This window comes from Medicago truncatula, chromosome 2, assembly GCF_003473485.1.
Source record: "Medicago truncatula cultivar Jemalong A17 chromosome 2, MtrunA17r5.0-ANR, whole genome shotgun sequence".
Lineage (NCBI taxonomy): Eukaryota > Viridiplantae > Streptophyta > Magnoliopsida > Fabales > Fabaceae > Medicago > Medicago truncatula.
This window is the reverse complement of record NC_053043.1, coordinates 40,273,785-40,297,484: the sequence shown is the minus strand read 5'-3', so window position 1 is coordinate 40,297,484 and position 23,700 is coordinate 40,273,785. Positions and strand designations below refer to the sequence as shown.

General features: G+C 31.8%; 1 protein-coding gene across 1 annotated transcript; it reads left to right on the top strand.

Annotated features, from left to right (window-relative positions):
• The first annotated feature begins 13,967 nt into the window (after positions 1-13,967).
• On the top strand, positions 13,968-14,920 carry LOC11411899 (calcium-binding protein PBP1). The gene has a single exon (XM_003596472.3). The coding sequence runs from the start codon at positions 14,119-14,121 to the stop codon at positions 14,461-14,463; it is 345 nt and encodes a 114-aa protein (XP_003596520.1). The 5' UTR covers positions 13,968-14,118; the 3' UTR covers positions 14,464-14,920.
• Positions 14,921-23,700: the final 8,780 nt, after the last annotated feature.

Sequence of the window (23,700 nt, the reverse complement as noted above, 5' to 3'; positions counted from 1 at the left end):
TTTTTATAATAAATAAAACACAAAAGACCATTATAGGCTTTAAGTTGAAGCAACAAAGATCATTATATGTTGAACAGAGATAATAAAGGCTTTTAAATGCATCATCGTTCAACTATTTTCATGGCTTTTGTTTGTTACGCTCACAATTTTGATGGAAGGAGTAACTCTTAATTGGCCATTGAATTGTTTGTTTGTTATGCTCACAATGTCATTGTTATATTTTATAGGATGAAGAAATTTTAGTCCCACATGAACCAAATGTATAGATCTTAGTGGCGGATCCATGTTGGAGTTATGTGGAACTATAGCTCCACATACTTTTCCCTATTTATTTCTTTTTTTTAATAGATAGAACACATTCAACACACTCACTCACTTTCATACAGTTAAATGAATGTCTTGTAACTTATATAGAAAGAGATGTTCTATTAACAATTAGCAATGATATCATTTTAGTTCATTTTCAACAAATGGATAGGAGACGATTTTCATTGTAATGTATTGTATCAAACAATGAGGTAATAATATTTGTCGATTAAAAAAAATTGTTTGTATTATTATTTATTTAAAATTTTAACTCCACATATACCTAAAGTCTAAATCCGCCCTACTAGATATGCCCCCCATCCTCTCTAGTTTTTTAGATGACCATTGACGCTCCTTATTTGTGTGATTAATGGCTATATTTTGTTAGCAAATTTTCATTTAAGATCTTGATATCATGATTTCCACTATACCATAAATTTCTATAAGAGATAGGAAAACATACCCGAACCCATTATACGGATTTCTCTAATGTTCTTGATACTTTTATAAAGATACTTTAATTTGTGTTTTTCATGTCTTTTCAAACACACATGTTGTTATCACAACAAAACCATAATGTATACCATATCATGTGGATAAGAAGAAAATAGATAAAAACATAACCTTAAATTCACATGTGTCATGCAATGTGAGCATTAAAACCATACATGTACATTCATATATAGACCACATCCATAATTCCCATCTTTTGGATGAGGTCAATAAATGTCTTGGACGGTAAAGCTTTAGTTAACAGATCCGTTACTATTATTATTAAAACTGTAATAATATGTTTCAAATGACACTTTTTGTTTCTGCACTTCTTCTTTGACCAAAACTATTAATTTTCTCCAATTGACCTTCATGTAGAGCAAAATTAACATCAAGATTGAAACGGTATAAACCATCAATTAAAGTACGATCCATAACAGTACAACTCCTTAAACAAAAGGTTTACCCTCCAAGTTGTATAATAGGAGATGAACTATAGGGACTCAAACGAACGTAAAATTAATTATGGGATCAAATAATACCAAAAGCATAGTTAAGGGACAAAAAAATAATTTAACCAACTTTTATTTAGTCTGTTTAATGTTAATGCTATTCTGTAAAGAGATGCGAAAATTTTGCTGCTCATGGCTTTAATTTGTTGGAGTAGCTAGAAGTGTAGGATCCAAGTCTTGATGAATCCTTTTATATCTAATGAATGAGTTGTTTACTGTAAAAAATAAATAATGTAATTCTTTGTTTTATTTTCTTTCTTCATATAATTAGTTTATTGAAATGTTAATTTTAGGGGAACTTCTACGGTACACCTTACAAATTGAGGTGTACCGGTACTCCTGCTTCAAATATTTACAATTTAACGATTATTTTATGAAATGAAGAGTTATTTATCAATATTTATATTTTATAAGACATCATTTCATTGTTTATAAGAATCATATTAAATTTTTAACATTTTCTCATAAAAAATAATAAATATTCTTTGTTATATGTAACAAAAATTCAAAAAATGTAAAATTTTATTTCGTCGACACTTTCGGTAACTAAATTAGTACGAAATTTGTGCTTTTGTTTTGTTATTATGATATTAATTAGTACGAAATTTTCATCACATAACACAATAATTGAAGCTCAAATTCTCTATCACTTTAATCAATCATTTGTTCGTTATTCATTTTCCTATTTTAACTTATCCTAATGCTACTATATTTGTGCCATCTAAATAAGGAAGTTTTATAATATTTGCGTCCATCAAATACCACGCCAATTTAGAACTTAATAATTATGTCCGTAATCAAGATACTGAAATTTCCTTCCTCAAAAAAGATTCTGAAATTTGGTATCGACACTTATAGTACCTGTTCGGTAAAATGTCACGATTCAACCACAAGATCAAATCAAATATTGTACTATTAGTATACCATATAGTAATGTCGGCTGGGATCATAATATGCCAAGATCAATCTTCTGTTGGAATATTGAAATGACCACATAATTCTAAATGGAAAATATGACCGTTTAGATTTATATTCAGGTTTTTCTTTTATAAGCAATGCATTCATTCATTTAGGGCATAAATGAGTTGGGTCTGTCCCAAGTCTAGGGCAAATAAGGTACTATATGATTAGACTAGTTGTAAAGTAGCATGTAGCTTCCTCCGAATATGAGAGTTGTATGAGTATAAGAAAAGAATCTTATACTCACTAGAGTTAATACTTGATAACTTAAATGCTTGTTTGTGTGCGTGATTGGCAAGATAAATGTCGAGAATGGAATCTCTTCTTCTATGTTCATTTTCGTATTCAGTCTTGGAGGGGGACAAGAGCCACGTTTTTAGCATTGAGGGGCCAAGTGGAATAATATGATTTATGCATTAAAAAAATAGATTTTTAGATGCACAACATAAATAAAAAAGTTTAGGGTGTATTTGAATGGAGGGTTTAGGAGTGGAGGGCTTATTTTTTTTTTAAAAAAATTATGGACATTATAAAATGATTTTTAGAAAATTGAATTAACAACATGATAAATGATTATATATAATACTTCAAAAACACTTAATTTATTTTAATAAAACATCTTACGTTGTTCGTAATTTAAAAATTAAAAGTGAACCTTCCCCTTCCTTCCACTCCTAAACTCTCAATCCAAACACACCCTTAAAAAATTATAAGATATATTTCAATCTAATAAATGAGATATGGAATTTTCTACATTTTTGAACATTTTATTATTACGGTCGTTCCATATAGTCCAAGCACAAAGTAACCAAACTAGTTGCAAAAAGGAGTGCCTTGCACGCAAGTCACCCGACGAATCAGTAAAATGATACAAATGTTCGGAGATACTGTGAGGGTCCGGTCCCGACACACCAAGCAAAGATCGCACCTCTTGCCATAAAGAGCCCTAAAAGTCACATGATAAAAATAAATGTTGAGATGTCTCCAAGTGATCGCAACCCGCCACGAACCCGCATCAACGTCTGTAACAATGTCGCGATCCAACAAGTTTGATCTTGTAGGCAACCGATCCCGCAAGAGCCTCCAAGCAAAACTTGAAACTTTCAGGCCGGGGAATATGTTTATGCCAAATCAAATACACCGCATGATTAACCTAAGCGGTATCCTGAGTGGTTAAGAGCTGGTAAGCACTACGAACCGTGTAGCTTGCAGAAGGATCCAGCTGCCACCTCCAAGAATCTGTAAAATTAAACTGCAAAGTAACACTGCGAAGTAATGTAACACACTCCCGTAACATATCCTCCTCTAACACCCACAACCGTCTCCTCCACCTCCACGCCGCTCCCCCGTCCTCCCACCCAAGAGCTGAAATAAACGAAACAGTACATGATTTTTCAACTACTAGCTCAAATAAACGCCTAAAACGCACATCTTTAAACATATCAATCTCATGGTGCTGTAACTCGTATTTCTATTGCGGATTGCTATTTTCATGTTGCATCAATTTTTATCCGGTTGTAATTTGTGAATTGACAATGGTGCTTCAAAAAGTTATTTTTGGGTTACCCAAATAAATTAATTCTCTTTCTTGTTTTATATTTTATTTGGTTAGAAAATGTTTAATTGTATAAACTAAAATGTTTAAAGCATAATATATTGAGTCAAAGAAGTCTATTTATACAATATACTTTTTTTTAAAGAAACTAAATTAACCGACTAAAATTGATTTATACAATATTATTAAAGGGAATGATATAATTTTGGTGGAAGAAGATCTTTCAAAAAAAAAAAAAAATTCTCGGAGGAAGAAGAAATTTAAAAAAAAAAAAAAAAAAAAAAAAAAAACTTCATTTAGGGGAAAGAAGGAAGAACAAAAAACCCGTCATTTGATGTGTTTGTCTACTGTGTTAAAATATGGCTTCATAGGAATGGGACAATCTCTAAATGGAAGGAGGTTTGTGTTGAAAAGTTAGAGATATAATCTTATTATTATTATTATTTGAAGAACAAGATGAGATAGTAAATAATCATATTTATTTCAGTGAGAATTTATATAGAAATACAGGTAGACGATTAAATACAATTTTTATAGGTTAAGGTGAATTCTTTGTAGAAGGTCAACAACCTCTTGTGTTAGGAAGACAAAATATCAAATGCAAATGATATAAAAATATGTTGATTGTGAAAACGTGTTTTGTCATATTTGACCACTTTGCTTGAAGCAATTTTAAGGCTTGCGTGTCACATGGTATAGACCCCAATCACCAATCCCACAACGAGGAAACCCCATCCAAGTCCACAGTTGCTCGTTTCTCTTCTACCCAGCCATACACCATAACATTTGTTGGTCAACGTTTCGACCTTCCTTCTTGAGGATCGATTAAGAAGTTCATAGATGTCTCCTTCTACATAGATACCCTCGTCCACCTAAATTTATAAAAAAGTACATCCCTAAATTCATGTTTGTATTTGAAGCCGGGAAGATCCTTACAATAAACTGTGTGATGCTTAAAGGTATCCAGACACGCCTTACGCCAAATAGAGCACATGTCATCGATAAAAAAAAAAAAAAAAAAGGAAATCATGAGGTGACATCAGAGGAAAGTACGATACTTAACTTATGACATATGTTGGCCTAACCCATCAATATGGATATCTAGAAGAAAATATTTATCATGTGCTACTTGTAAACACCCAAAAATTGCTTTGTGTTTTGGTCATCTCAAACTTCACTTCCATATCTTGAACACTTTTACTAAAAAAGGCACTCGCCAAAATATGTTCTACTTTAGGTGGGACGGTGTTCTTGCAAGTAAAACTACTAAATTCAAAATCTAGAATCGTACCACGGAAAAAAAAGGGTTGTTACACCCTGTTTTTGGACCTAAAATTACTGGGCCCAATTGCATTTCAAACTTTGTCAAATATTAAATTTCAACTGCACAAGTTCAAATTGTCTCTGCCTCGCAGTCTTTTCAATCACAATTTTACCTATGTTTTTCTTGCATAAAACCTTTTGAAATGTCTTTACTTGTCTTATAAGTCATTCAAAAGTGTCTCTGAATCATTACATTGCTTTTTTCTATAGTTTATTTCAAAATTTGCAAAAAGTCGTACAGAGGGGTATTTTGGTCGTTTCCTGCAGTGGGACCCATTTTCATCCTTGTGACTGTCTCTGAGTCTTTTTCAGATTGTTTTTTTTTGCATTTCATCAGTAAGCCTTGTTAAATTCATTTCAAACTTGCATCTGAGTCAGTGTCGAGTTAATTTGATTCTGTTTAGGTCATTTTAGCCCTAGGGGCATTTTGGTCATTTCACATAAAATTTTGGCATGGGGAGGTTACTTTGAAGTACCTCATTTAGGCCATTGGTTCGTTTTAGTCCGTTTTGTCAATTTTATTTGTGTTTCGCTTTACGTTTGGTCAAATTACCAATTTTATTTTTTATTTTTGTTGTTTTTATTATTTTTGCATTTTTGGTCCTCGAAGAGGTCCAAAATTGCATTTCAGTCCAGTTTCTTTTCCAATTTTCATTTCAGTCCTTTTTGACAATTGCAGTTTAGTCCTCAAGTTCTTATTTTTGCAGAAAAGTCCAAAGTTCATTTTTTAAGTCCAAAGCCGTGCCTCTTTCATACAAGTTCAGATGCCACATGTCAGTTTCCTATTGGTTCCAATGCACACATGTCAGCTATAAAAGCATTAAGTCAGATTTCAGAAGCAATAATCACACGCCAACTCATAAACACAATTCTAACTTTCTCTCTCTCAGCAGTTAGATCAAAAACAGAAAATTTCTCAGAATTTCTCAAGAACACCAAGAACAAAAACCCTAACCGTTTTCTAGAAACCCTAATTTTCATCAGAATCAACATTTTTTGGATCAATTCTCAGAGATTCTGTGGAATCTTCATCACTGAATTGACCGTTTCTCTGCAATTCCAAACGCGAGCTCGCATTGAAGCAAGCTCAAGCGCTGATCACAGAGGAAGAAGAAGAGCGAAAGAAGCAAAGTTCTAAACCGGCGAAGAAGATGAAGAAACGGAATCAGTGAGAAGAAGAAGAATCACTGATTTATTTTCAGTTTCAAAACCGGAAATCAACAAGCAAAAGCCAAATCCAAGCGTTTCCGAAGAAACTCAACAGAATCTCCATAAAATCTCAGGTAAAACTCAGAACCTCTTTTCAACAAATAAAATCATAGTTTAAACCTGTAAAAATCACGCAAGCAACAGATCCAAAATTTCCAGAACTCAAAGACAAAAACCGCAACCGTAAACACAAAACCTAGATCCATAAGGATCTATGTTTTGAAAGCAAGAACAAACATCAAAGAAGTGCTAAACAACGAAACGATGTAGATCTTCGAGGATCTAAACGTTTTATTTCAAAAAAGATCAAAATCAATTTCAAAGCCGTACGACAAATTTCCAGATCTACATCGTTTCAAACTGAATTTGAAAAAATGACTGCTGGATTCGTGTTTAGGGTTAAAGGACGAATCAAAATATGCAAAAATCTTTAAGTTCTGGAATTTTTAGGTCACCGGAAGTTCATAGTCTCACCGGAGAAGATGAAGTTTCCGGCGGACCTTCAAGGTCTCCGCCGTCACTTCATCCTCACCGGCGGTGAAGGTTAGAGAGAGGTGAGAGATGAGAGAAGAGTTAGAGAGAGAAAGGATTTTGCAAAATGAAAAAACCGGTGCTCTCTTGTTTATATAAGCCAGCGAACCGGACCGGTCCAATCCGGTCCATTCTCCTTTGATTCCTGGCCGTTTGATCTAGGGTTTTAGGATCCTGGATCAATCGTGTGGCTCCTGCGCATCCGGATCTTTTAGGTTTGGGCTTGGGCTTTATCCATTGCTTTTTACGTTTTTTGTTTTTTTTTTCTTGCTATTTGCACTGTTCTTCTTTGCTATTTGAACCAATGTTTTGATTAAAAATCTTGATAAATTTCCTAGAAAATCCATGCTTACTTCTTGATATTTTCTTGATGTTTTATGGTATTTTTGCATATTGGGATTGGCAAAATTCTTGTATGATTAATCCATGGCATTTTAATTCTTTCTTGGATTATTTTCTTATGATTGTTTTTTGTCAATTTTATCATTGATTTGTGAATATGTGATAAAGGCCATTTGATATGTTAATGTGAGGTGCTCATGCCTACAATCCTATGTTGATTTTGCTGTTTTAGATTGATTCATGAAACCTTGATTGTATGAGCAATGTATGCATATTCTAGAAAATAATAAAATGCTAATTCTATCTCGAAATTGGTATGAAACTAAGCTTGCTTGTTTCTAATGATCCTATGATTATAGCTTGAGATAAAAGAAACTATTTCAAACTTGCTATAGCATGAGAATTAGAAGCTACAAATGCCTTAGGTTTCATATCAAAATTTTAGGTTTTATTACCATTTTATTACTATCTTTGTGGCATTTTATGCGTTTTTGCCTCTTGCTACTCTTTATGCTTTATTTCACTAACAAGTTTATTTCCATGTTTCATGCATCTCATTTAGCATTCCCTCCACTTTCTTTAGCCTAGCATTTATTTTTGTAAGTTTTAATTCATTTGGTGATGTAATTTGTTATCATTGGTTTGTAGCTTGGCAAAGGGGCCATAGAATGTATTTAGGCAATTCTTGTAATATGGACTATGGACACTATGACGCACCGACACGCACACACTCACCCTAGATATATGTTTAGGATTGTATGCATAGATGTATGGCTAGGATTGCATGATTAGACGAACGTTTAGGTTTGAACACTTAGAGAAAATCCAACTTTTTCCAAAATATGCAATTAACCTCACTTGAAAACATTTTTTGCAAAAATAAAATAGGAGTCAAAACTCCTTATTTCCCTTTTATTTTCTTAAGTAAAACTTTTAATGAACCTTAACCATATTTAGACTTCATTTAGCAAAATGACTAATTACACCTCACATTTTCCAAATCTTATGCCCTTGAGGCCTCTCATCTCTATTCTTCAAAATCTCTTTTCAAACTTAAAATCAACCAACAAAATCAAAACCTTTTTGAGAATGAACTACGAACGGTTTTGATCCCTTAAAAGGGTACGTAGGCAATGAGTCAAAACTCATCCAAGCCGAAATAAAAATCTAATTCTACTTCTCCTCACCCCCCATGCTTAACTAATCACACTTCCTTTTCTACAAATAAGCAATAAAATTAAAGCGTAGAAATAAACTTAGGAGAGCGGCTCTTATGGAATACCATAATCGCTCCGGGTGCCTAACACCTTCCCGTAGCGAAAACGACCCCCGAATCTAGAACTTTTTAAAGGGTTTTTCTCCTTTTACCCTTCCCAAGAAAAAAGAGAGATATCAACGGTCAAAAGGTTCAAGTCCAATTAATGGCTTGGCACCCGAAAACCATGATAACAAGGGTTAATGGTGCTTTACCCCCTATAATATATGTCATTTCCGGTTTTCCCCCTGTAAACCATTTTTTTTATTTATATCCCCCTGTAAATTTTATTTTTTTAGGAATACCCCCCTAATAGGTCATAAAAAATCGAAAAATTTCTGCAAAAAAAATAAAAAATAAATCGATTTTTATGACCTATTAGGGGGGTATTCCAAAAAAAAAATTACAGGGGGGTAAATCAAAAAAAATATTTTACAGGGGGAAATCGGAAATGACCTATATTACATAGGTAAACCGCATAAATCTTACCGGAAGCATATATATTGTTTTCTTAAATGTTACAACATCACACTTAAGAAACACGACAAAAGTAAACCGCATATCATTGCTTCTAGAAAATACACACTTATTGGTCAACACTCCCTATGAATAAATATTCTGAGATCTCACAATTAAAACAAATCTCCAAGAAACAAGATACGCTACAATGTCATACCAACATGTCTAGACATCTTGTCCAACATCTCACTAGAACACTTGTTTTAACAAAATGCGGCCAACTATAGTCTACAAACCTAACATTAATTAATTCCAAAAAATAAATAGATGTTCATCTTAGAAACCTACTCAAAGGAATTTTAGTTACGAATGGCAATAGAAAACATAAACAAGACAAAGATACAAAACATACTCAATAGAGGAGTTGGAAAACCCTAGATGTTCCCTTCATCGCCAAGTTTCTAAACGAATATAAGTTTCACCAATGATCTCTATTTACATGCATCTTTCCATCTAGGTTTTGTTGAGAATTATGGGCCTTTTCCTTGGAACTAGCTTGGAAAATAGTTGAAAACTCACAAAACCCGCACATAATTCGCAGGGATCATAAAACCATGCGTAGAGGAGCATTGGAAATTTTCCAAATTTCTTTTTACACCTTTCATGGGATCTTTTGACAGTTCCTAGGGGAAAATTCTGCAGTTTTTCATCCTTCTTCAAAATTACTTAGGACTTATTGGGATGAATTTCCCTCTACTTGCATTATCTTCAAAAATCTTTCAAGTACGACGAATTTTCATTCTTCAACTTCCATAATCCTCCATGATGTGTCTTGCTTTGTTAAATTATATGATTTATCAGTCTGAAAACATAAACAAAAGAATATGCATGAAAATACATGAATTAGGATCAACCATGGTTGATTCCTCGCCTCTAATGTCTCCAATCGCTAGTACCCTTCCTTAATTTCGCCTATTTCTACTCATCAGAGCATTTTTTATTCAAGTGAGGCAAGGTGTCTCTATTTATAGGTGAGCAATTTACAATATTTCTGGGATACTCATAGCACACATCATGTATGACGAAGAGACTAAACACATCCAATTACGTTCCATGTTGCGTGATGCGCATGCTAGTGCATGCATCACGTATTGTCCAATAGATATAAACTTGATCCTTATTTATGGTCATGTGATGCACATCATATAACATGCATCGTAACTAAAAGTCTGCTGGAAATATATCCTAAGAAATCATCTTTTGTCTCATTTCTCCTTACTAAAACGTCTGTAGTGACTATATCCTAAGAAATCACTTGGTTATTCTTGTAAAAATTATAGCATGATAACAAATTTGTCTAATTTGAATGATTCGATGTGGTCAAGGTCTTATGCTTCGAATTACTTTCCTAGGCTCATCCATTAAATTATTTACATAAAATCGACTAAAACAATTGATAACTTGCTAAAAGCACTAAAAAATAACTCTTTAAATGATGCTAAAAATACTATATGACTTATAATCCGACATAAGAAATAATCAAGGAAAACATTGTTTTAAGGTAAAATATTACACCCAGACATCAGACCAAAAGGAAGTCACCAAAAAAATCAACAATCATCTTCGCGACTCCGTTTGAGAACAAATGAGAGTTAGAATCTAGAGTGGATCATAACAAAAAAACTTTCCTCCACCATGTTGAAAAATGGTGGGCCATCAAAGGACAGTCCCTAAGAGAAAAAGAAGAGAACTAACTATGATATCTAGCAATAAACAGCTGTCTCCATAGAGTATGGCCTCTTCAGATAGCCTTCTACCTCCTTTTTCCAACCAAAGTCATGTGAAAAAGGCTTAGATCTCTAACCCGTATCCATCGTCGAGTACAACTTTTGCAAGTGCATCAAACCATTCTAAGTAATAAGTTATCCTCTCCTAATGGGTTTTTGTTTTCAACTAGGCAATTTACTAAATTTATATAAGGTGTTTTCCTTTTCCGACGTGTTCTTGTAACATAACTTCTTCAACTTGTAATGTCTTCAAAGCCTTAAAGAACCTTGAAAACCTTCATTCCATGTCATCTAAAATTTCCATAAGGTGTTTTGCTTGCCAATTTACATGATTTGTCGATGGAAGACTTAAAAACACCTATACAATTGTCTGATTAAAGGGAAGAAACATAATTACATAACTTGAAAACACACTTAAATCATGAACAACTCCTCTATAATGACTCCAATTGTCTACCCAACTGACTCAAAAACATACTAAAAATAATGTAAGATGACTTGTCATCAACCATCTACATTATGCTTACAAACATTTGACCACCTAATGCAAGATATTTTGTTCACGTCTTTCAATCCTCCCCAAAGAAAACTGTCTTTGGATCGAAATAAAAAAAAAAAAAAAAAAAACTCATGATATCTTTAGAAAGAAGTGATAGAAAATAAAAATTAGATTTTTTTCCGGCTCAACCCTTAATTAATTCTGTTATAGACCATTTTCAACTAAAAGCTTAAAACATTTCGGATCAAAGTGTGTGTATTTTTATTTTATTTTTTTACAACAATGTTATATATCCTGAAGGATTTTATGGAGAAGGAGTCGCAAAATGTAATCTAACCAATTGAATAAGTTGCTGGCCGAAAAACATGGGGTCATGTTCTTTTTTTTTTTTTTTTTATAGGAAAAAGCTCTTTAGTGCGACAAGTCAATGCACGAAAAATAACGAATGAATAGTAACCTTTGGATGTGTTTCAGATGATTATTTATGTTCACTTTTATTTATTTAAAAATATAGTACTACCACTACTCTTCCTTTATCGTGTGCAAGTCGTGTTTAAAGTTTTCGCACTATATAGCAAACACCTTTTTTATATGATGAAGTTAAATAAATATTAATCCAATGGTCATTAACTTGTCAACAAATTCACGAACACTTTACGAACTTGCTTTCACAGTATTAGCATTTCCCTTTTTTTAAAATATATTTCATCTTATGATATGTTTCTATAGGATCATCTTGAATGGAAGGAGCCTAACACAGTAAGCATTGGTTGCCATAGATACCTCTATTGAGGAGACAAAGTAGAAGGTGTTTATTGAGGTGAGATGCTCAAATAAAAGCATTAATATTTTTTGTGTGGCCTACACATTTTTAATATTTTTTTTGAAGGAAACACATTTTTAATATTAGAAGGTGTTGTTGAAATGAAATGATATATAATTATTTATGGAACCTATTTAGATATTTTGTTTAAAGATGATGAGTTAGAGAAATTGAGTGTTTAATAAGTACTATTATTAAAAAGATATAAATAAAAGAAGTGTACATATGAGACCTATTTAAATACTCAAAATTGGATATTTCTATGATAAATGCCCTAAAATGCTTCATCAGATTAGAGTAGAAATAGTTATCATTTATATTTCCATTAAAAAACCATGGCAATAATTTAATTTTGCATCCTCTAAAAAACATCAATTTTGCATGTGTTTCACGAGAACATGCATGGTCACATCGAAGAAGACAAATGCATGAAATTGATGGAACTTTCTCATGAAATGGCCAGACTTAGTAGACTAGACTTACATGCATGGCACTTTAAACATCGCTATTATCGTACGCCATAGGATACGTATACGGTCGATGATGAATGAATATATGATTGTTACTAAGAGGCAAACGCAACTTCCACGACAAAGGGGTCCATAATTTTGCAATGAAAATGAAAAATTAAATTCATGGTCTTCATTCATGGAAAATGAAGAAATAAGAGTCTTGTTTATTTTAATTAGTAGACAAACTCGATATCTTATTTTAATATATTTGAATAGAATTTTCCATGGCTTGAGGTTCTTTTTTCATGTTGTATCGTGGTTGTGTAGTTAGTTATTTTATTAAACGAGTTGTTTTTTGAAGAAAAAATTTATTTCTATCGCTTACAATTATAATAATTAAATATTATTTATCGAATGTGTTGGCGATATAAAATTTATTTATTTTAAAATTTCATTCCTCGTAATAATAAATATTGATTTTTTAACATAAAATTTAGAAAAAATTAATATGATTTTTATAAAAATAAAATGATGTTTTTTATTATGAAATGATATTTTCTAAAATATAAAAAATCAACAAATAACATTTAGGTCTCGGAATACTTCAATTTTTTTAATTTATCATAGAAATTCCTCTATACATTTAGGTCTTTGATTAATTATGCACAAAACTAGTGGAGCATGACATTTTTTAAGGGGGGTCACAGAATAAAACAGCATATAATTAACCAAAGAAAGTAAAACAAAGTGGGGCAGCTTCCCCCTATTAGCCTGCCATTTGATCCATCCGTGCATGTTCCAGGTTGTGTCTGCTATTAGCCTGCCATGGATCCATCCGTGCATGTTCTTATATTTTTGGAGGTCTGTCTAAGGTGTTTGTCACGGCTTAATTAGACAGTTTAATTACTTTTTTTTGGATAAGAAACATAAATTAATGAGTACAAGGGCTTAATTAGACAGTTTAATTACTAGAATTTTAAAACAACCAAACTATAGTTTTGCGGTGAGATCTACATTACGCATTGATGAATTAGAGGTAATTTACCCTTAATAACAAATAAGATTCAATTCTGAAATGAAGAGGATGAATATCACATGTTGAATGAAGAAGATGTACAAGTTTGGTTCTTGAGATGAAAATGGTAACTAATTGTAAGGAGAAAAAATCCTATCAATGATGCCTAGATTTTCCAATGATGAATTGGGGATAATTCAATCCTAATGAAAAATATGATTCGATTATGAAACGAAAGAGATGAAGATCATATGTTAAATGAAGGAGATGAAGAATTTTGATGTTCCTAAGGTGATAATAGTAACTGATTGTAAGAGTAATGAAGAAGATGAAGAAGTTTGATATTCTTAAGATGAAAATGGTAACTGATTGTAGAAATAAAGATGAAGAAAATATAATTGTTCTCTAATAGGGTATATTACCCTCAATTATTCAAGGGATAATGTAGAAAAAACTTAGTTTCACACAATTTAGAAAACACAATTTTTTTATATAAAAAGCACAACTTACAACACCCTTCTAGCACAAGCTAATAATTAATCCCCTTTCACATTGTTCCTAGCAACTTCTACTTGAAGTTTCACTCACAAGTTTCCACATGGAGTTGGATTTTGACTTGGATTTTGAGGACTACTTTCCATCCATGGTTGCGAGTTTAGGAGCAGAAGCATTTATAGGTGAACTTTGCTACGGGTTTCATTTGCTTATGGATGTCAACAAGGGTCTTATAACATTTGAGAGTTTGAAGATGAATTGTTTCATGCTTGGTATGGAGGTGAAGGATGATGAGCTCGTGTACATGCTAATGGAAGGTGATTTGGATGGAGATGGTGCTTTAAATCCAATGGAGTTTTGCATTCTTATGTTTAGGTTGAGTCCATGTTTAATGGAAGGACCTAAAATGTGCACAAATCCTCAAGGTGTGAATCCAATGTTAATGTGATGACACTCTTCTATCTAACTCTCTTTTCTGCTAGCTTTCTCTCATAATTTAATTTATATGCACGATCAAGTTAAAGACATTTTACACTGTCAATTAATCATGGTTGTTATATTACTTAACATATTTGACGTTAATTATAATTATTTCTAAAGTCATATAATCTGTTGTGATTTGTGACAGTGTAAAATGCACTACTTCCTCCGATCTTGAATATAAGAAGAAGAAAAAAAATCAAACAAAGTAAATGTATCTTGTTTAGATTTTAAACTAGATACATTAACTTTTTTTGAATCTCTTACTTATATTTTAGCCCAGAGTAGCACATTAATAGTGTATTAAAATTAAATTATTCTCTCTATTTCTCTTATATTTAATAAAACATAACATTGTATCCATAAGAGAATTGGGAGCTAGAGGTTGATTAAAAGCGTCTTAGTGTAACTCTATTAGTTAGTGTTTTGTAATTGGAATTTAATGTTTTAAAATAAGTGTCTTTGTAATTTTCTCTTTCTTTGTTTCGAATGTAACCATGATTAATAATTGCTTTAATTTTGTTTTTTTAACGGAATTAATAATTGTTTGTTTCATAAATAAATTATGTTGGATGATATAATATTCCCCTTGGTAAATAAACAATTGAGCTCAATCCTTAAAAACAAAAATTAAGCTCAAGTAATTAATGAACCCCACTAAAGATAAATTTATTAGGAGAACCATAGCAAATTTTTAATGAAATAATTTTTTGTCATACTTTATCAGCAATGATAGGTTGACACCATTAATGTGTACACCCATTTGTACCATTCTAAAAAATTTAAGTTAATCAAATATATAATTTGTGTGACAACATTGTTTTAGTTGCGTGATCACTATTTATTTGGTTAACTAAGTGGAAAAATAGCAGTCACACACATTTTAGTTGCGTGGTCACGTACAACTGAAAAAATGTAATCACACAAATCATATATTTAGTTAATTGAAAATTTTCAGAATAATACAAAGGGATGTACACATTAAAAGTGTCAACCTATCTTTATTCTACTTTATTTGCCTCTCATCGAACTTCGAATTACAAGATCCCTTCCACATGAACGAAAAAGTAATCAAGGAAAATCTCATTTTTAGGTTTCGCATGTTCTATTATAATTTGCCTAATGAACTTTGATAGGAGTAAGTTCTAGCAACATGGGTTAAATTCAACGAACTATCCTAAACACAGGACAGGTTCTGTTACCTACTCATAGGAACATGGATAACCAGTGTCGTACAAAAAAACATTTCCACATGGAGAATTCAACCCTATCCTCCAACAACTCGACGATTAAAGATTTCCTAAAGAAAATGATTCATTCCGGGACTTTCAAACTGATCACACAACTAAATGTCACAAAATCTATCGTTTTTCAAAATTAATCAAAAAGAAAAGTTAACAAGTGAAGTTAAAACTTTTCTATTTTTAGAATGTGTTCATATTTCATATGACCTTGTTCATAAGAAGATATGAGACTCTTGAAATGAATTATTATAATGGAGATAAGAAGAAATGCTAGATAGGGATAATGTATTTATATGTTAGGTGCTGCTCTTGTTTTTCCTTTGGTTCTTGGCTGCTGCTGGTGTTTATGTTTTTTTGTTGCTGTTTTGCTACTGTGTTCGTGACTGACTTAGGGGTTTTGGTCCGGTTTAGACCGGTGTGTTGCTGCTGTATCTGTTGTGTTTTGCTTTCTTTTGGCTTTTGGCTTTTGACTTTTTTTTTTTTTGTTTGTTTACTTTGGTGGTTTTAGAAGCGCAGTCGAGTCCATTCGGTGGCTGTACTGTTGTGGGTATCGGGTGTTCCACCTATATAGGACGGCAGTTGATTTGTTTTGGTTATGTGGCTAGCTCTGCTCGTCTTGTGCTTGCTATATGCTTAATAATACTTTGTTGATTAAAAAAAATATTTTGACATTTTTATTTGTTTAAAAAAATTACACACAATTGTTTACTTCATAAATCTATTATCTATTTTTTGACATGTTAAATTAAGTTAACCAAAATTTTAGAAAGTGGAAACATAAAATGTTTTCACAGTGTGAAAAAAAAACCTAAATTTTCTATTTTTAAGATCCAAAACTTTTAGAGATAACTTGTTAAACAATGTTGTAGTCTTGGGAGTCCATCTTTGCTCCCTTTTGGTTTTCTCAATTTATTCCTTTTCATTTTATTGATGTGTGACATGTGACAAATGTAAAAACAATGGTTGAGATTAAAAGCTATGGCGTGAACACTTTTTAATAAAAAATAAAAGAGTAAATTACACTCCCCTCCCCTCAAAGATGTTTGAATTACACTCCCCTCCCCTCTTATGTTAAAATATACATTCCCCTCCCTTGAAAAGTAAAATTTATATTCCCCTCCCCTATAAGATGCTTGAATTACAACCCCTTCCCTTAATAATTAAATATAGACTACAATTTAATTTATTTTAATATAAATAAATATTTTTATAATATATATTAATTTTGAATCACCATTTAAAAAATATAAATTCGTTTCTTTACAACCTAAATGTCAATGAGAATTAAATTTAAATATTTTGTTATTAATTTTATAATTTAGAGTATAAAATTAACCTTTAAATAACCATACTTAACCGACTTTAGTAATTTTTCACATATTTTAATTTTATTTTTGGTTGTTTCATATTTTGTAATAGGGTTTAAAACTATATGTTAATGAAACTGTGAATAAAAAATAGAGAAATATATGTATTCAAAATTTGATATATTAAAATGAACCCGCAATGTTATTTTTCTTTTGAAGTGTGTTAGATTATTTGTTTGCTAGATTATTAGAAATAAAAAAAAAAATATTGAGGGACTAAAACGTAGATTTTAACATAAGAGGGAAAAGAATGTAATTCAAGCTTCTCTCAAGGGAGGGGAGTGAAATATTTTCTAATATGTTTTGAATAAGAGGGGAGGGGAGTGTATATTTTAACATAAGAGGGGAGGGTAGTGTAATTCAAGCATCTTTGAGGGGAGGGAGTGTAATTTACTCAAAATAAAATACACCCTTTCCAACAAAACACATGTTTTCTCTTTCTTCTTTCTCTGGAAACAGAAAGACGCGCTCTCTTCATCTTTTTTCTCAGAAACGTACAACACTCCTCCTCCTTCTTCCTCTCACCATCATGGTTGTGTCTCCCTGTCATCGGAGCCGCCGCCGCCGTTCATCACCCTCCGCTGCGGCGATCTCCCCCTTCTTCACATACAGCCTCACACAACTCGTCGTCGCGAATTTCGCTGTCGGCACCATTTTGTCCTGCAAAATTGCTTATTTATTGCTGATCTAAATCAAATTCTCAGAAACTTGTAAAAGCTCAATGATAGATGATTTAATTGATTTACGGTGGTTGTACCTTATTTATTGTGATTCAATTCAAAAATATTTTGTGCTTTGATTTTCAGTGGTTGTCTTGATTCACCGCGGTTCTGTTTGCGAGACGAGACTGAACGACGGCATCGGCGAGAGTGAAAGGGTGAGTGGCGAAGGTGCTGAGAGTGTTCATGCAAAGCTTTTAATCTCAACCCTTATTTTTACATTTGTCACATGTCACACATCAATAAAATGAAAAGGAATAAATTGAGAAAACCTAAATGGAGAAAAGATTGACTCCAATCTTGGATGACAAGTTTGAACATTTAAACACAGTTGCATTAAATTAATATTGAGAGTGGTTTGACTTGTCTCCTTGTATACAAATAATGGTTTCATGTTATTATTATACATCATTCCCTTCTTGTGCATATATAACATGTAAAAGTCTTTTCTCATATTTTTATTTTTATACAAACAAATTCATAAAAATAGAAAATGATTTGGGTCGCATGTGTAATAGGAATTCTGAGATAATCTCTGTCATGAAAGAGATATTTTTACTTATCCCATAGGAGCAAAAACTTAGTATCTAACACATCCCCTCAAACTCATGATGCAAAAACAAGAAATATCAAGAGTTTTTCAAACAAAAAAAGAAAAACATACTCAATAATATAAACTTAAAATACTTCCTCTCAAGCTAAAGCATACCAAACTTAAATTTTGTTACAAACAATTTGTTAGCATTATTTTGACTCACCAAACAAACAAAAAAAAGAGATATTTTGTTACAAACGGAAGGAGGCGATTAGGGTTCATATTATTACAATAACATAATATAATAAAGGTTACAAACAAACATATAGTAAAACCAAATAAATGTCAAGTAACTTACAAACTTAGAAGGTCCAATAACATAGGTCCAATAACTTAATATCTAACACTTGTCATCTCAAACTGGAAGGATGAACTTGTTATAGTTTTCAACTTGAAATAATTTTTTATCAGACTATATTTATTTTTAGATTGAACTTCAAATTATCTAGGTCGCCTTTTTCTGGAACTGAAAAGTTAAAAAAAAAATCTCATTTTTAGGTATCCAAGTACTATTATAATTTGCCTAATGAACTTTGATCAGTTCTAGCATGCTATTATTGTCACAAAAGAAAAAAAAGTTCTAGCAACCTATTATTGGGGGGAGTGGGATCTCCATTGGTGTTTTTGTTTTTGTACGCTCTTACTTGCCTTTATCGAAAGTGTGACTGTTAATTGAGTTCATTCACGTGCATATTAAATTCAACAAAATACACTAAACATGTGACAGGTGCTGTCACCTACTCATTGTAGCAACATGGAAAACCAGTTTCTTACCAAAAAAACATTTTGACATGCAGAATTTAACCCTATCCATCAATGGCTCCACAGTTAAAGATTTTCCAAAGAAGAAGGATTCATAACTGGACTTTCAAACCGATCACACGATCAAATGTCAGATAAAATCTATCGCTTTTAAAAATAAATTATTAATCAAAAAGAAAAGTTAACAAGTACTGAATTTAAAGTTAGAGAGTTGTAGCACTTTCAGTTGTTGATGTTAGGTGCTGCTGGTGATTTTGGGCTTGGCAGTTCCTTCGCCGCAGTCTCTGCTGCAGGCGGAGGGGGTTTTTGTTCAGTGGGTGGAAGCTCTAGAGCCATTGTTTAAGTTTTTTTGTTGCTGTTTTGCTGGTGTGTTCGTGGCAGGTGGCTGCCTTTATGTTTTGGTCCGGTTTAGACTGCCAGTGTTGCTGCTGTATCTGTTGTTTTCGCTTTCTTTTGGCTTTTGGCTTGTTTTTTGTTGTTTGCTTTGGTGATTTTAGAAGCATAGTCGAGTCCATTTTGTGGCTGAATGGATTTTGGGTGTTCCGTCTATACACGACGTCCGTTGATTTGTTTTGGTTCTGTGGCTAGCTCTGCACATCTTGTGGTTGCTATATGCTTAATAATACTTTGTTAATTCGAAAAAAATTGTTTTAACATTTTTAGTGTTTAAAAAAAAATACACACAATTGTTTATTCATAAATCTATTATCTATTTTTTGACATTTTAAATTAAGTTAACCAAAATTTTAAAAAAGTGGAAACATAAAATGTTTTCAATGTGAAAAAAACCTAAATTTTCTATTCTTAGGATCCAAAACTTTAAGATATGACTTGTTAAAAAATGTAAAAGTCTTTTCTCATCTCTCCATTTTTATACAAACAAATGCATAACAAGATTTACTAAAAAAAGTTCATAACCAGAGAATTTTTCAACAATAGAGAAATTTATTTGGTGTAATTTTGCTCGTGTAAAGCATTGTGCACGATATTTTCTCAGTCTAGCTTCCTAGCAAATGATTCATCAGTGTCCTTTTCTGCAACCCTTCCTAAACGGTAAGCAGAGTTTTGTACACATTAATGTTGTAGCTAGACATTATCAATGAATATTTACTTACCCAAAAAAATGAGAGATGATTTGTGTCGCATGTGTACTAGGAATTCTGAGATAAATCTGTCTTTGATGACAATCGTACTATATGATATTTAAAGTTGTAAAATCACAATTAACTTAGACAACATTTCTTTAGATAAGTGTACTTTTATGTCTTCCTTCTACCTCTTCTGTTTGGTGCACGAATTTATGTTGTTGAGGATTTGGGAAGAGGGCCACTCTTTCTAATTGGCTTCTAGATCATGTCAAAGAATATTGGAGAGGGGAAGTTGTTTTTTGGCATGTTGACTAGTTGAGGCCATATCGACTAAATTTTGTATTCAATTCCCAAAGACTGGTTGTTAACAATACATGGTTTATTTGTCAAACAAAAAAAAAAAAACAATACATGGTTTTAGAGAGAATAACAAAGGAGGCGGCTAGAATTTCATATGACTACAATGACATAATATAATAAAGGTTACAAGCAAAAATATAGTAAAACTTAATGGATTAGACTAGTAACTTAGAAATCTAAACGACCAATAATTTATTATCTAACATATCCCTCAAATTTGGGAACCGATCCCCTGCAGTGCTTGAAGAGTCCAGTGGAATCTCAGCAACTTGTTTCACTCTACAGTGCAGGACAAAATTATTAAAAAAACAATTGGACGGTAGAGATTTCCATTGCACCATGTCCAGTGAAAAGGACACGGGAGAGAATCCTTGTCCGTCAAACTCAAGATGCAAAAACACGAATAATCGAGAGTTTGTCAAACAAAAAGTGAAAAACATACCCAATAATATAAACTCAAAATATTACCTATCAAGCTAAAGTTTACTAACCCTTACGCTTGTTACAAAATTAGCCCTAAAAATAAACTAAACCTAACAAAGGAAATTTCATATGATTACAATGACATAATATAATATAATAAAAGCTACAATTAAATATATAGTAAATCCTAATGAATTGTAGACTAGTAACTTAAAAACCTAAAGGACCCAATATCATAGGTCCAATAACTTAGTATCTAACACATCCCCTCAAACTCACGATGCACCAAGAAACATCAAGAGTTTTTCAAGCAAAAAACGAAAAGCATAATCAATAATATAAACTTAAAATACTTTCCCTCAAGCTAAAGCATACTAAACTTTAATTTTGTTAAATTTAACCCTAAAAATAAACTAAACCAACTAATAACATAGACAACAAAGAGGAGCAACCAAAGAATAAACACCGGCCGAAGCGATGAAACAATTTCAAACCAAATCAAAATTGAAAAGAATAGCCAAAAACAAAAGAAGCAACCAAAATATTCAAATTTGTCTTCAACAAGAACTATTTACGAACCAATTGTAAGCACTATCTTTACTCACTAAACAAACAATTTGTTAGCATCGTCCTCACTCGCCAAACAAACAAAAGAAACACCATAGCATAGTGCTTCACATGCAAACTGAAGGAGATGGCTAGGGTTTCACATGATTACAATGACATAATATAATAAAGGTTACAAGCAAATATATAGTAAAACCTAATAAACTATAGACAAGTAACTTAGAAACTTATAAGGTCCAATAACATATGACCAATAACTTAATATCTAACACTTGTCATCTCAAACTAGAAGGATGAACTTGTTGTAGTTCCCAACTTGGAATATGAGTGATGGATCTTAGGTGGAAGAGAAATTTGTTTGGGAAGGTATTATTGGTGGAGTCAGGCCAATGCTGTCTATATAAAATTGATGGTTCGACTCTTATAATAAAAATAGGTCCTAAAAAAATAAAAACGTAATTTTTTTAAAGAGCAATCTTCGATTGAAATTGAAAATAACATTATATAAACATAAAAACAAGTCATTATTATTGTAACTATAACATGTACCATATAGCAATCATACACTGAAACTGAACCTGAACGGAACAGTGAACCATATGAATCATGATATAGCAATTAAGAACACATAGAGTGAAATTTCACAATTTTTCGTTTTTTCAACAAAATTAAACGCATACAGTGAACCATATGATATAGTAAAGAACAACCAAAGATAAATTGATATCAGTATGACGTAATAACAACACAAATCTAACATACATGTTAGATTTTACTCAACACTATATTTGAGTCACTCAATTGATAAATAAGAAGTTACAAGCAGTCTTTTATAGGCTTATAATGCATTAAGTATACTAGTTTTTTTTTAGCAAAGTATACTAGTTTTTAACAATTAAGCCAATGCATTTTTAATTTGTCTCTTAAAGCAAAAAAACAGTGGTTCAAAGTCATTCATACAATGCCTCCTATTGTCTTTAGTCCAATAATAAACTTTCTTAGTGATGAAGTATGGCAGCAATTCAAACATCTCTGATTTTCTAGCTAGTACTTGATTTAAATTTCCAACATAAGTGTTTGATTTACATCGTGCCCAAGTTAAAATAAGTTATAACCATAATTGAAAATAGTTGCAAAATGTAACATCACTATTTTTATGCTTTTGATTCAAACAAATTAAATTAGCATATAGTAAAATTTCGAAAAGATAAAACAAAAGAGATAAAAGAAGACGGAAAATAAAAAACATGATTTGGTGCTCACTTAATATAGATGCTATAAAGGTTGTAAAAATCAAGATTTTATTTCAGATGAAAGGGAATAGCAAAATCGAAAATCGTAAAATCGCAATCTAACATCGAATGATTTTACTCAATTACTTTAGTTCATAACAAAAACACAATCATCATTCCTAAAGTTCACAACCACCAAGTAATGTACTTTAGTTCATAACAAAAACACAGTCATCATTTCTCAAGTTCATAACTACCAAGTAATGAGTTCATAAAGTACCTAAAATCCAAAAGACTAAGTTCATAAGTACTCAAAATATTAAGTTTATAAGTACTAAAAAAAAGGCTTAATTGCTATTTTTGTCCTTTAATTTTTTTTTAGTATCACTTTGGGTTTTTGGGTTTGCTAGTTTCTAAGTACTAAAAAAATTATGATGATTATTTTAGGTTTTTGGGTTTGATGGTTTTTATTTTATGAAGATGATGTTGAAAATGGTGAAAAATTAGAAGGAAGAAGATAAAGAAAGGAAGAAAAAAATCAGATGGTGAAAGTGTACTATTACTTACAATAGACCTTCAAAATTCAATAGTTTATGTTTTAACAAATAGATTAAACGGTTAAGATTAAAAAAATTAATGATGTTTACAATGGATCATCTATAATGTTGGTCCATCTAACACATTTGGGGTTAACCTTTTGACGGAAGAGACCAAAAAGTGTAACATAAATGAAATTAAAGGACTTAAACGGACGTCTTTTTTTTTCGTCAGGAACGAACTTTTTATTAATTATGGGACAAAACTGATACCAAAAAAAATATTTAAGGGACGAAAATAGCAATTAAGCC

Coding starts and splice junctions, on each gene's coding strand:
- LOC11411899 (XM_003596472.3), top strand. CDS start 14,119: ATGGAGTTGGATTTTGACTTGGATTTTGAGGACTACTTTCCATCCATG.